Raw genomic sequence first — 13,406 nt, 5'->3', positions numbered from 1 at the left:
TAGTCTAGTCTGTATTGTATAAAATGTTCAGTTATGATAGAGTCCCTGAGTTTCTTAGACAGCATCAGCAATGGAAGAAATATCTCAGCTGTCAGTAATCGCCATTCTCAGGAATCTGCCAGGTCTCCTTGACGTTTTGAATAACTTCAGTAACAGGATAGGGTCTGGTCACACATCAGCTTCCCTACTTTCTTCTGGGACTTTCTGGCTGAAGAGAAATCCACCTATCTCCTTTGCCTGTGAAAATATAAACAAATAGCCCCTCTCTTCGGGGTGTCATTAACCTGAAAAAAGAATTATGATTAGTATTGGGTGGCTTCTCCATCTTCCTTGACCATCTTTCTCCAAACGTGGTCGCATCCTTTTAAAGGGAGTCCATCAGTTTTATTCTGTAAAAACATAAATGCATAGCTTTTTCTCCAGGTGAATGGACCTGGATCCCAAACGCAGTTTCTATCATCTTCAGATTTCTTAGGATCAATTTTCTCTGTAGAAGTGAAAATGTGTTTATCTTCCCTAATTTTATTACAAGCTTTCAGTAAGGAGAAAATTTTTTTGGTTAAAATGACTAAATGAACTTTGTCATACATAAAATTCCTCCTCTCCCCCTTCTGTTTTAACAATTCAGACTTTAAAGCATTGCTGGCAATCTCAGTTAACTTGCTAGGTCTTGAACCAGTAAAACTACTAGTTAGATAGCCTCCATTGTTAAGTAAATTTTGGCTTCCAGCTCTCAGAGAATTAAGAGAGCTATTTGGGAGAACTTCTTACCATACTTTGAAAGACTGAAAAAATTCTTAATAAATTTGTTCAGCTGTTCTTGAAGCAACTTGGCAAACAGACATTTTATCTCCAAGCTTACCCATAAGGTTATAGGCTCAATTAAGCCATTTTGCCTTTCAGGCTTCTTACACTATATGATTTTACCAATTTGAAATCCTCTCCCTTGGTTAACTTCACTCATCCCTTCCATACTGGATTTAGAGTAAGTTAATGGGTAGGTCTTAGGCCCTTCTGAATGCCCTAAGGAAATGACCCCACATCGGAAGTTTAAAAACCTTTTTCCTTCAATTTCTAATTCCATGTGGGGGCGCTGTCATTTTCCCCACAACAGCATTCCAAAAGACCCCTTGATTTAAAGGGTGATCAGATTTCTCAAGTACTCTTTCCTGATAGACATAACTTTTTACTTTAGGAATGCAAGGAAGCAAAAATTGGCTTAAGTGATCTTCTTTATAAACCATGATATATCAGAATTCATCACTGCCTTAACTGTTTCATAATGCTGTTCAATAACTCCAGCAACATCTTGAGAATTTATGTTGGACTTTCCTAATAAACATTCTATAGTTCTTTTAGGTAGCAGACCCCAATTACCGTTCTTAATAATTTCTGATTTAATCACAGCTTTTTGCTTTACTTCACAACTCTGATCAACTCCAGTATTAATTTTAATTTATTGGGTACTTAGGTTAAAACTTCCTGATAAAAATTATAATACTCTTTCAATAAGAGGCTCCTGCTCTTTAGAATCAGCAAACTGCTGTGAGGGCTTCTGAGCTTTCTCTTGGTTAATCAAGGTTATAGCAGCCAGAACAGGGGCTGAGGTTCTGCAAGTTTGGCTAGGTCTGGTTTCCTGCTGTGAGATTGTGGGATGCCTGCAGTTTCTAAGGCAGGTGATTAGACCAGCTATTCCGCATCAAGCTGCGTCTGAACTGAGGCGTGCAGGTGAAAGGAAAAGAAAGAGACATGTACAAAGCATGGGCTTGGGAGGACAACAGTCTGATGGACTGAAGTACCAAGTGTATTCAAAGCTTGGTTTTTATACTCTTCTTACAAGGGATTGGTTACAATACAAACATCAAGGAACTTAAAAAAACATTCTTAAACTCTTATCTATGCAAATCTTACATAACTAGTCACACTGTCTTAACATTTGAATAATAGAAGCACTATGTTCTAAGAGGATCACACGGATATGCAAGATTCAAAAGAATCTTAGAGATCATAAATAACTGAGTTATCTCTCAATGTTTTTGGCAGCAAGATCACAAATAACAGTCATTTTGCAATGCTTTTGTTGCAAAGACACAGAGGCACAGAGGACTAATTAATTGGTCACCCATCAGTAAACACTTTGATCAGCAGATACCTCCTACCATTTTGAAGGAAAATGAAATCATTTGTGATACAATTATGGTGGAGTATCCACAGAAGCAATGCTTTGGATGTAGATGGAAATGAAAGAGAGCCGCTTAGGGATAGCATCTAAAATCTCAGGTTGAGGGCCTAATGGAAAAAGTAGTAGGAAAAAGACATGGTGATGAACGCAGGTATGTAATGTAGCTGGGGCGATCTGACCTGCTCCTGGAGCTGCCAGAGAATGCAAGACTAAACCAGGATGAAGTAGAAGTGGAGGTGGGTGAATTACGCATCTGCAGGGAGATTTACAAATCTCTTTTGCAGTGGCACATTTCTGCCTGTCCTGGGGAGAGGATGCCAGCTACTTAGTCCTTGAGTAAACCATTAATCCAGCATTTTGAATGTCAGATCTTGAACTGAATCCCTAGATGATTTCTACTTAGACAAAGGGGAAGTGAATGGTAAATTTCTATGTGTTTGTGGAAAAGTCAGGGGCTCAGTCATGACAGGTCCCAAGAGGTGGATTTCTTCAATTGACTATAACAATAAGCAAAGTTTTTATGCTACTTTGCTTCCATTCCCAGTTCTTTCCTATTTTCCTCCTCCTTTTCTCCCAAGTGGAAAGCTTTGAAATTATATGCTCCATCTTTTCTCTTGACTCCCCGTGACCCAGCTGTACTATACATTCCGTTTTTACTACTGAAACTACCCTCTTGAAAATCACCCACAGCAGATTTCATTTCCCTCCTTATTCCTGAACTTGGTACTCTAAACATTCCTTTTTTCTTAGAGAGCTTCATTCCCTTGGGCTGAATTATCCTATTTCAACTTTCCTCCTGTTTTTCCTTTTTTAGTCTAAGCCCCCTCCGACTGTAAACCGGCCCCAAGGATATAAAGGCGCTATTGAAGGGCCGTTGTGATGTACTGTATATACATGAGCTTAAACCTTCACTACGATCCAAGTTAAAGGCTAGTGAACATCTTGCAAAACCTTCATGAACACTGCAGCTCTTACTCTCTATTACAGGATAAAGAAATGCCTCCTACAAACCTCTGATGCAATATGACATCCACAGGGGAAGTCCTTAAATCTTTCCTCTCTTCCCTCTACATTCTAGTGCCATCTCAGTACATTCCTATGTGGTCATTTATCAGCCCCTCTAGGATTTCATCCTACCAGGTTTACCCTCAAATTTACTGTCATTCTCCACACTCATTTTTGTTTTTAGAATCCCCATAGTAAACCTATTTATCCTATCTCACTTAGCTTGCCTTCTCTGTCCCACTATTGTTTATTTTATATGAAAGGAGCCATTTAGCTTCCCGAACCCCACCGTCTCTGCATCTCCTTATCACATTTTTGCTGCTGCTCTCTTACACAGATCTCTTCACTCTTCCAGTCTGCGCTCGGGGGAGTCAGCCTATCTGCCTCCATCTGGAGGGCTGCTCCCTCTTTGGGGATAATCATCTTCTGTCTTCCTATTAGGATCCCAAATTAACTTCCACTCTGGGAATGTGCTCTGTGGATCTCGCCACCATTGCCCAGATTTAATTTTTTTTTAATACCGCACTTACAGTGATTGATGTAGTGGAAAGGTTTGTGCTTAGTTGTCTCTGTGTGATAGCATCAGAGTCTTTTTTTGCCTGTATTTGCCTTTCCATACCCATTACTTGCTTCCCACCTATGCCACGTTAACAGTAGATGATGCCCACAGATAATCTTTGCTGATGTTCTACACATATCCTCTTAGAATAAATATAACATAAATCCTCTTTAGAAGTGACAATGGCGAGTCTTCCACTCACTCGCTTTAGGGATATTATCAGAGACCAATTTCTAGTAAAGGGTATGGTGGTTGGCAACCATGAAGGAAACCCTCCATGAGATGGATTGACACAGTAGCTTCAGCAGTGTGCTCAGACATACCAATGAAGATTGTACAGGAAAGGACAAAATACATAGAGGAACCATGACTGGGAGCCAATTTAATGGCTTCTGACAACAGTTGTGCACTTATTCCTGTCTTCTTACTCATTCACGATGCTGTTCTCCTAAATTTTAATACTTTTTTTGTTCTCAGAATATTTCTATCTTCCACATCTTTCAAGGTCCTCGTTATAATTGTTCTCATATAACTATCCCCTCTCTACATTTCTACTTCACAGTCTGAACTTACAAGAGCCTTATATTCCCCACCGCTTCATGTGCCCCAGGAATACCTCTTGTACTAGATTATCAGCTTAATGAGGACAGACCATATTTTATATTTTCCCTCCATAGCTCTTAGCCCCCAAATGAACCAATAGCAGCTTCTTCTGAAAGTACTGATTAAGTGGGTGATTGATTTATTGAACTGTTGACACACCATTGCTTTTGTCTTCTCTAGATATGTGGACAGTCAACGCCATACGATTCAGGGAGACTATGTTGCTACTATGGAAGAGCTTGCTGATCTGGTGGGAGTCAAACCCAACCTGCTGGCTTTGGCCTTCACTGATCCCAAGTTGGCATTCCACTTATTATTGGGACCCTGTACCCCAATTCATTATCGTCTACAGGGCCCTGGAAAATGGGATGGAGCACGACAAGCTATCCTTACTACAGATGATCGTATCAAGAAGCCTATGATGACACGGGCAGTTAAGAAGCATGACTCTGTGAGCTCCGCAGTGACGATGGTCAGGGTTATGCTACTTGCTGCCTTCTTTGCTGTCATCATGACCTATTTTTAGCTACGCCACTGTCATTGCTCCTGCTTTCACTGGAAATCTGATTCTAGAAGCCTTTAGAGCCTTAAGAAATGAAAAAACTCTGAGTCACATTGCCTAGAAACCTGCTTTTCTTTTCTTTCCATGTCAATAATCCTCCTCCCCGTTCTCTCCCCCTGCAATGAAATCATAGATTTTATTCAGATTGATTGATTCACCTTCCTTCTGCTCATACCCCTTACATTTTCCCTTCCAGTAATCTCTAGACTGTGAGCTCAAGGGCAATTTTCAGCCATCCTACATGTCCCTAGCACCGTTCTTAACATATGGAAGGTGGTTAATAAATGTTTGTTGTTGGTTATGACACACAATGGTAGGAAGCATAGGTCAGCATAAGAGCTGGTTGACTGTGTAATTCTGCTTCTCATGGGCTTGGTTTCCTATTAGAAACTCAATTTTGGTTTGTTTTTTCATATTATAGCTAATTACATGTTCCCTGAGAGATAAAAAAAAGAATGCTCATAAAACAATATTATGTGTCTCAAATACCACATGACTTCAGACACTGTTCACTTCCTATTCTCGACTCCCACCACTGATCTAGTTGCCATCAAGTCAATTCTGACTCATGGAAGTCAACTCCAGCTGACGGCAACTCTACGGATCAGAGTAAAATGGTAGAAAAGTTTCCAACAGCTGATTATTTGGAATTAGATCACTAGGCGACCTTTCAAAATGCCTCAGTATAGACTTGAACCTTCAACCTTTTGTTTGCTAGCTGAGCCCATTAACCTCCTATATCACCAAGAGATTCCTGTATTCTTTAGGCAACCTGATCGTTTTCCTAAGTAATACTTCTTTATTTCTCAATGAAGAAACCAACTTCAACTTTCTAGACTCACGGACCATTCTAATAATCTAGCGTCTGCCAAGAGGTTCAATTTGGTTGAGAAATTAAGGGGTTTTAAATCAGCTGTCCTATCTGCTTGAACTCTTGGTTTCCATAGTTAGGATACATCAAGACTTTTGCCTTAGGAAGAAAGCTTGGTTGTAGTGTGAGCTACTAATCTGAAGTGATTGGCTTGCTTATCCGATCCACACCCTTCCCTCTGAATAAAATGTAAGTCATGAAAACTGGGAGAAATCATGTATGTATGTTTAAAAAGAAACTGAAGCTCGGGTTGTCAGATTCTAATGGGTGCACAGGAAACTTCACAGTGACTATTGACCAATATGGAATATACCCCAGAACAGAGAGGAAGAACAAAGAGGATACAATAGGAATACAGTGATCATAAAATTGTACAAATCTGTCCGTTGGACAAGACAAGCTGTTAATCATGAACTTGCTTAAAGTTTACCTTTTGCAAATAATTTAGCTTTATCCAAAGTAATCTGGGTTTTGCCCTTTTCTTGAGATCATGCTAAATTCTTGGAGCCTTACTGGGTAATTAAGATGCCTTTGTTAGACAAATGAATGGGCATTGATTTAGGCCACAAGGACAAGAGAGGAGCATAATTCTATTATGCTAAAGTTAGCCAAATGGTTCATTGTCCACGTGGCATTTCCTTTCTTTTCTCTTTAAAAGATGATATTTAATCCACAACGTGCCCTTCTATATTTCTGACGACATGTCTTGCTGTATGTATACAAATTAATTGCATGAATAAACACTATGTGATTTCACCCCTTTGTGGTTTGATTATTTAGACATGTATCAAACTAGAGTGCATATTAATTAAATGTGTGGGCATCCTGCTTATACCAGGTTTTCTTATGTACTTTCACTGTAGTTCTGAAAAACAGAGCAAATCAAATAGAAACCAGACACTTGGTTTGTGCTAGAGGAAAAATGATCCCAGATTCAAATGTGTCTATAGAAAGTTTCATTAAACCTTAAACGGGACAAAGACAAAATAGGGAAACCGTCTGCATGAAGCTAACTGTTGTTCTTCTTAGGTGCTATTGAGTCCGTTGCCACCCACAGTGACTGCCCAACAGAAGGAAACACTCCCAGTCCTGAAGCATCCTCACAATTGTTCCTCTGCCTGAGCCCACTGTTGCAGTCACTGTGTCCGTCCATCGCAAGGGTCTTCTTCTTGAGGGTTGCCCCTCCACTTTACCAAGCACGGTGTCCTTATCGAAGGACTGGTCTCCCCTGACAGGTCCAAAGTATAGAAGACAAAGTCTTGCCTCCTTACCTCCAAAGAACACTCCTGCTGTGCTTCTTCCAAGGCAGGTCTGTTTGTCCTTTTAGTAGTTCATGGTACTTTCAATATTATTTACCATTTATAATGAAATTGTATGAATTCTTCTTATGTCTTTCATATTCAGTTTCCAACTTTCACATGCATATGAACCACTGGGAAATACCATGGCTTAGGTCAGGCTCATGTTAGCCTTCCAAGTTACATCTTTACTGTTCTATACTCTAAAGAGGTCTTGTACGGTAGATTTACCTAATGTGATGTGTCATTTCCTCTCTTGATGGATGCTTCCATGAGCATTGATTATGGATCCAAGCAAGCTAACATCTTTGATAATCCTTCAATCTCTTTTCTCTGTTTATCATGATTTTACCTATTGGTCCAGTTGTGAGGATTTTGATCTCCTTTACATTGACTTGTAATCTATACGGAAGGTTATAATCTGTTTTTTTATAAACATCATTATCATTTTATTATAGAGGACATTAACAGTCATCTCCCTGGGGCATAAGGTAATACATAAACTTTTTTAACATTTTATTGAGGGCTTACAGTTGTGGTAACATCAATTTTATCAAGCACACGATGTACATATGTTGCCATCATTATTTTCTAGGCATTTGTTTTGTATTGAGCCCTTGGTGTCAGCTCCTCTTTTTCCCCCTCTCCCTTCCCCCTTCCACCCCCTTGGCCCCTTATTATTATTATTATTTTCATATCTTACTCCGACCAATCTCCCTTCCCCCATGGTTTCTGTTGTTCATCCCCCTGGTAGGGGATGGGGGTGGTGGTGGTTATGTGTCAATCATCATCATCAGTTCCCCCCTTCTCTACTCCTCTCCCTACCTCCCCCTGCTCTCCTGGTATCACTACTCCCATTCCTGTTCCTGGATTCCGTGTCTCATGAGCTCTTATATCTTATCCGTACCTGTGCACATGCTCCAGTCTAACCCAAGGTGAAAGACAGTACTAGGGTCACGATAGTGGTGGGTGAGGAAGCCTCAAGGAACCAGAAGAGTATTGTGTGTTTCATCAGTGCTTTCCTGCACCCTGATTGACCATCCCTTCCCTGTAACCCCTCTGTGAGGGAATGTTCCCTTGTCTTCAGGTGGGCTTTGGGTCTCTGCTCCAACCTGCCTTGTTCTCAACAATAAGGTTGTTTGTTTGTTTGTTTGTTTGTTTGTTTGTTTGTTTGGGGTCTTCTGATGCCTGTTACTTGGTCCCGGCTACATCTCATGATCACACAGGCTGGTGTGCTTCTTCCATGTGGGCTTCTTGCTTCTCTGCTAGATAGCTGCTTGTTTAACTTCAAGCCTTTAAGACCCCAGACACTATATCTTTTGATAACTGGGCACCATCAGCTTTCTTCACCACATTTGCTTATGCACCCATTTTGTTTTTGGTGATTGTGCTGGGAGGGTGAGCATCATGGGATGCCGGTTTAATTGAACAAAGTGTTCTTACGTTACAATCATTTATATTCAGCAGCAAGTGCATCAAATCTTCCTCTCTTTCAGCAACCAAAGTTGTGTCATCGTGAATCTCAATTTGTTAGTAAGCCTTTCTCCAATTCTGATGCTGCCTTCTTCTTCATATAATCCAGCTTTTCTGATGATTTGCTCAGCTACAGATTGAATAACTGTGGTGAGAGGATACAACCCTAATGCACACCTTTCCTGAAAACGAGGCAGTATTCCCTTGTTTTGTTCCCACAATTGCGTCGCGATTCTCGTACAAGTTCTGGATGAACACAGTGAAGTGTTCTGGACTTCCCATTCTTCTCAAGGCTCTTCATAGCTTATTATGATCCACACAGTCTATCGCCTTGGCTTAGTCAATAAGACACGAGTAAACACCTTACTGGTGTTCTCTGCTTTCAGCCAAGATCCATTTGACATCAGCAATGATACTCCTTGTTCTGCAACCTCTTCTGAATTTGGCCTTAAGCTCTGGCAGTTCCCTGTCAATGCACAACTGCAGCCATTGTCGATCTTCAGCAAAATTTTACTTATGTGTGATACCAATAATATTGTTCTATAATTTGACTATTCTGTTGTGTCACCTTTCTTGGGAATGGGTATAAATATGCTTCTTGTCCTGTTAGTGGAATAATGGACTTATGGAGTCTTCCAAACACAGCCATGGGGTGGTACATTATATAATAGAGAGAAGACTGTCAAAAATCATGATTGTCATCAAGTCAATTCATCGCTATAGCTGGTGGCATTACAGAAATGGGGAAATAGGCATCATTGAATATGTGAGGCAAACTGACCAAAGTGACACCATTTTGTTGACTGCTGAATAACCTGCTTTCCTCCTCCTCCCCATCTTGGAAAGTCCTGGTAGTGATTGATTTTAGAATGTACTCTTAGGTACCATATATCAGGATGTTGTAATTAATTTTGTTATTCTTTTTTTTAATTAAAAAATCATTTTATTAGGGACTCGTACAATTCTTATCACAATCCATACATCCATCCATTGTGTCAAGCACATTTGTAGATTTGCTGTCATCATTCTCAAAACATTTGCTTTCTACTGAGTCCTTAATATCAGCTCCTCGTATTTATATATATATTTTAAACATTTTATTAGGGGCTCATACAACTCTTATCACAATCCACACATATACATACATCAATTGTATAAAGCACATCCATATATTCTTTGCCCTAATTACTCTCAAAGCATTTGCTCTCCACTTAAGCCCTCTGCATCAGGTCCTCGGTTTTTTTTCCCCTCCCTCCCCGCTCCCCCCTCCCTCATGAGCCCTTGATAATCCAAATTTTGTTATTCTTTAATATTGTTTCTTTTTGATGTTGTAGCCAGGATGTTATAATCAATCCTGTACCCTGTAGTGCTCACTAACTCTAAAAGAATGTTAATATTAATTTTGTTTTCTGCTTTTGTCATATGCTTGCTTAAGTCCCTGATAAATGATGAATGAGTTTTTGTCTTTATAAACCCACTGAACTGTCCACTCAGGAATGCAATCTAAAGACTCACAGTCCATTTATAACCGAATAAAAGGCTCTTCTAAATTTCAATACATTATAGTGGCTGTCCTTTATTTGAACCCGCAATATGTGCACATAGTTGCAAGTTTTCAAAGGAATGCATTGGTTCTAGGGTTTCTAGTGGCGGTCAGGATGTGACTTATGTGACTTTGCGATATAATCACCAGGAAATCAACTTTTAAGTTACTTAATGTGGCTATATTGAAAATCACAAAGGACATTCCCAGGCAAGTTCTCTAGTTTTGAGCATAAGCCTGAGGGAAAACCACGGCTCTCTCTGTTTGCTCTAGGACTTGGGATCGACTCTTGACCATATCCTATCTTAGGGCAAACTGCTATTTTCTATGCGTGTCTGGGCTTGTCTAAGTGACCACATTACTGTAGGAATGAAGGACTGAAGTGACAGCTGAGCCTGTGTGCAGACTCAGAATCTGGATCCTCCTGCAGACTGCAGCCTTCCACACGCAAATCAAGGGCTTTCGAATCTAAATTTAAATTCATCCTCCTGTAACTTTGGATTGCCTCTAAAACCCTTTCCTCACACTTAGTTTAATGTGATTTCTTCTCCACCTACTCGGCGTTGGCCCTTTTACATGCCCGTTTTTAGGGAAAATGTCTAAAACCACAGCCATTATTATTCTGGATAGCCGGACACTATCTAATGACTTCTCTGTGCTTTATTATAGCACCCGGTCTTCAATCACTGTCTTAGAAGCTAAATATAGAATGGGGACACAGTGCAAGAACTATTTGACCTGTGGTTAGGATACAAAATTTATAGTGGAGGCTCAAGTCCGTTTATAGAATATGTCATATGTAAATATTATTTGCTTCCTAAAAACAGCTTATTATCTTTTCTAAAATTTGTATAACAAGTAACCTTCAAAAAATGTAAACTTCATTTAATTTTATAATGGTGTTTACACATTGGCTGCTAACCACAAGCTCCGCAGTTCATTGGAGAAAAACTTTGGTTTCTGCTCCTATAACCAGTTACAGTCTCTTATTCAAAAAATCCCCCCTACTTCCCCCCAAAGAAAGAAAGAATTACAGCCTCAGAACCCACAGCGGCAGGTCTACTGGTCCTAATGGGTGGCTACTAGTCCTGATGGACTAGATAGCAGTGAGTTTGGGGCTTGGGGGCATGGGTTGTTTTTTTATTATTATTAATCTAGTCAATATTATAGATTAAAGTGCGAATGAGAAAAAATATATTTTGTTGTTGTTTCCATCAGAGCACATGGAAATATTTACTTACACAAATAAACCATCATGTACAGAACCAAAGTACTTTGAAACCCATAAGGGTTAAGCACAATGCAAAAACCTAAAATGCTCATTCACTCAAGAAAAGTTGTTAGTCTACAGCACCTAAAGCATATAAGACAAAAGTAATGAATATAAAAACATAGTAACTATATCAATAGTCTATATGAAAATGACCTTTAGCTTTGCACAAGTACCAACGACCAACACTCTGTCTGGGAAGACCAGAGTGCCAGAGTGCTCATACAGACAGATGACCAGGCTTCCTCTGGTGTACCTGGGAGACCTTGTCAGGGGAGAGCAGTCCCTGGAGAGGAACATCATGCTTGGGAAAGTCGAGAGTGGCCAAAAAGAGGAAGACCGACCCTCAAGGAGATGGACTGATGTGGTGGCTGCAACAATGAGTTAAACATAGGACTAGTCTGAGAATGCTGCAGGACGAGGCAGTGTTTTGCTGGATGGGGCATAGGGTCACTATGGGTGGGAATTGACTGACTGGCACCCAACAACAACAGTGTAAGGAAAATACTTAACCAGCTGATGAACCTAAGTTGCAAACAAAGCAACACCGATTTAAACAGTCCAATGACTTCAAGGTGAGAGGCCTTATGCCATAACCTTTAAAATGATATTGTCAGTTGTGAGAAATGCTGTCGACAGTTCCTCTTGGTATCTTGCAGCGAGTTCTATAAGCCCCTAACTAGGGCTTTCTTCTGATGAGTGTCCAGAAAGACAGCTATATGAGGTTATTGATGGGTTATCACAAGTGTTTGCTAACAAATGCTGAATAAATCCAATCTGTACCTATTTTCACAAGAGTGAGATTTCATTAGTTGACTTTGCAAAATCAGGTGCCCAAGCCCCAGGAAACGTGTGGGACCAATGTGCCAAGCAGCCATTCCACAGGCATTTAGATCCTAGCTCACAATCCCTCCCCTGGTTCCTCACTGGTTGAGTACCATTGGGTAAACAGTCTTCCCAGCTATTGCCTATTTCCTTTCATGGTTACATATGCAGGATAAATCAATCTGGAGGAGAAAACAACAGGACCTATGGTTCAGGGGGGTGGGCAGGGGACATCAGAGAAGGGAAGGTGAGGGAAAGGAAGTAGGTGTTAACAAACCCAGGGACAAGGGAACAAGTGATTCAAAATTGATGGTGAGGAGGGTATAGAAGGCCTGGTAGGGCTTCCTCAAGGGCAATATAACAGAGGAATTACTGAAACCCAAATGAAGGTTGAACATGCTAGTGGGACAAGAAGAAAGTAAAAGGAAATAGAGGAAAGAACTAGGAGGCAATGAGCATTTATAGAGGTCTAAATACAGGTATGTACATATGTAAATACACTTTATATGTCACAATGGGGAAATAGATCTATGTACATATATTTATAGGTTTAGTATTAACGTAGCAGACAGACATTGGGCTTCCACTCAAGTACTCCCTCAATGTAAGAACACTTTGTTCTATTAAACTGGCATTCCATGATGCTCACCTTCCCAACACAATAGCCGAAGACAAAGCGGGTTCATAAGCCAAGTGTGAAGAAAGCTGATGGTCCCATATATCAAAAGATATAGTGTCTGGGGCCTTAAAGGCTTGAGATAAACAAGTGGCCATCTAGCTAACAAGCAACAAAGCTCACACGGAAGAAGCACACCTGCCTGTGTGCTCTCAAGGTGTTGATGGGATCAGGTATCAGGCATCAAAGACCCAGAACAAAAAACCATAATCATTGTGAATGAGAGGGAGACCCTCATTTGGAGTGGAGACCCAAAGCCCATCTGCAGGTAATTGGACATCCCTTTACAGAAGGGTCTCGGGGAGGAGCGGAGCCATTCAGGGTACAGTATAGCACTGATGAAACACACAACTTTCCTCTAGTTCTCTAATGCTTCCTCCCCACACCCCACCCTACTATCATGATCCCAATTCTACCTTACAAATCCGGCTAGACCACAGGATGTATACTAGTACAGATAAGAGCTTGAAACACAGGGAATCCAGGATAAACCCCTCAGGACCAATAATGAGAGTAGTGATGCCAGGAGGGGAAGGGGA

General features: G+C 40.5%; 1 protein-coding gene across 7 annotated transcripts in view; it reads left to right on the top strand.

Moving 5' to 3' along the window:
• The window catches only part of FMO5 (flavin containing dimethylaniline monoxygenase 5), an 83,312-nt gene extending 77,390 nt beyond the window's left edge, over positions 1–5,922 (top strand). For all 7 annotated transcript variants that reach the window (XM_075560399.1, XM_075560390.1, XM_075560423.1 and 4 more), the window contains one exon: positions 4,530–5,922. In XM_075560399.1, the coding sequence (XP_075416514.1) occupies positions 4,530–4,875 (346 nt within the window). In that variant the 3' untranslated portion in view covers positions 4,876–5,922. The remainder of the gene's footprint in view (positions 1–4,529) is intronic.
• The last annotated feature ends 7,484 nt before the right edge of the window (positions 5,923–13,406 follow it).

This window comes from Tenrec ecaudatus, chromosome 1 (genome assembly GCF_050624435.1).
Source record: "Tenrec ecaudatus isolate mTenEca1 chromosome 1, mTenEca1.hap1, whole genome shotgun sequence".
In the NCBI taxonomy this organism is placed as follows: domain Eukaryota; kingdom Metazoa; phylum Chordata; class Mammalia; order Afrosoricida; family Tenrecidae; genus Tenrec; species Tenrec ecaudatus.
Note: the sequence above shows the minus strand (reverse complement) of the source record. Positions and strands in the feature narration are given on the sequence as shown.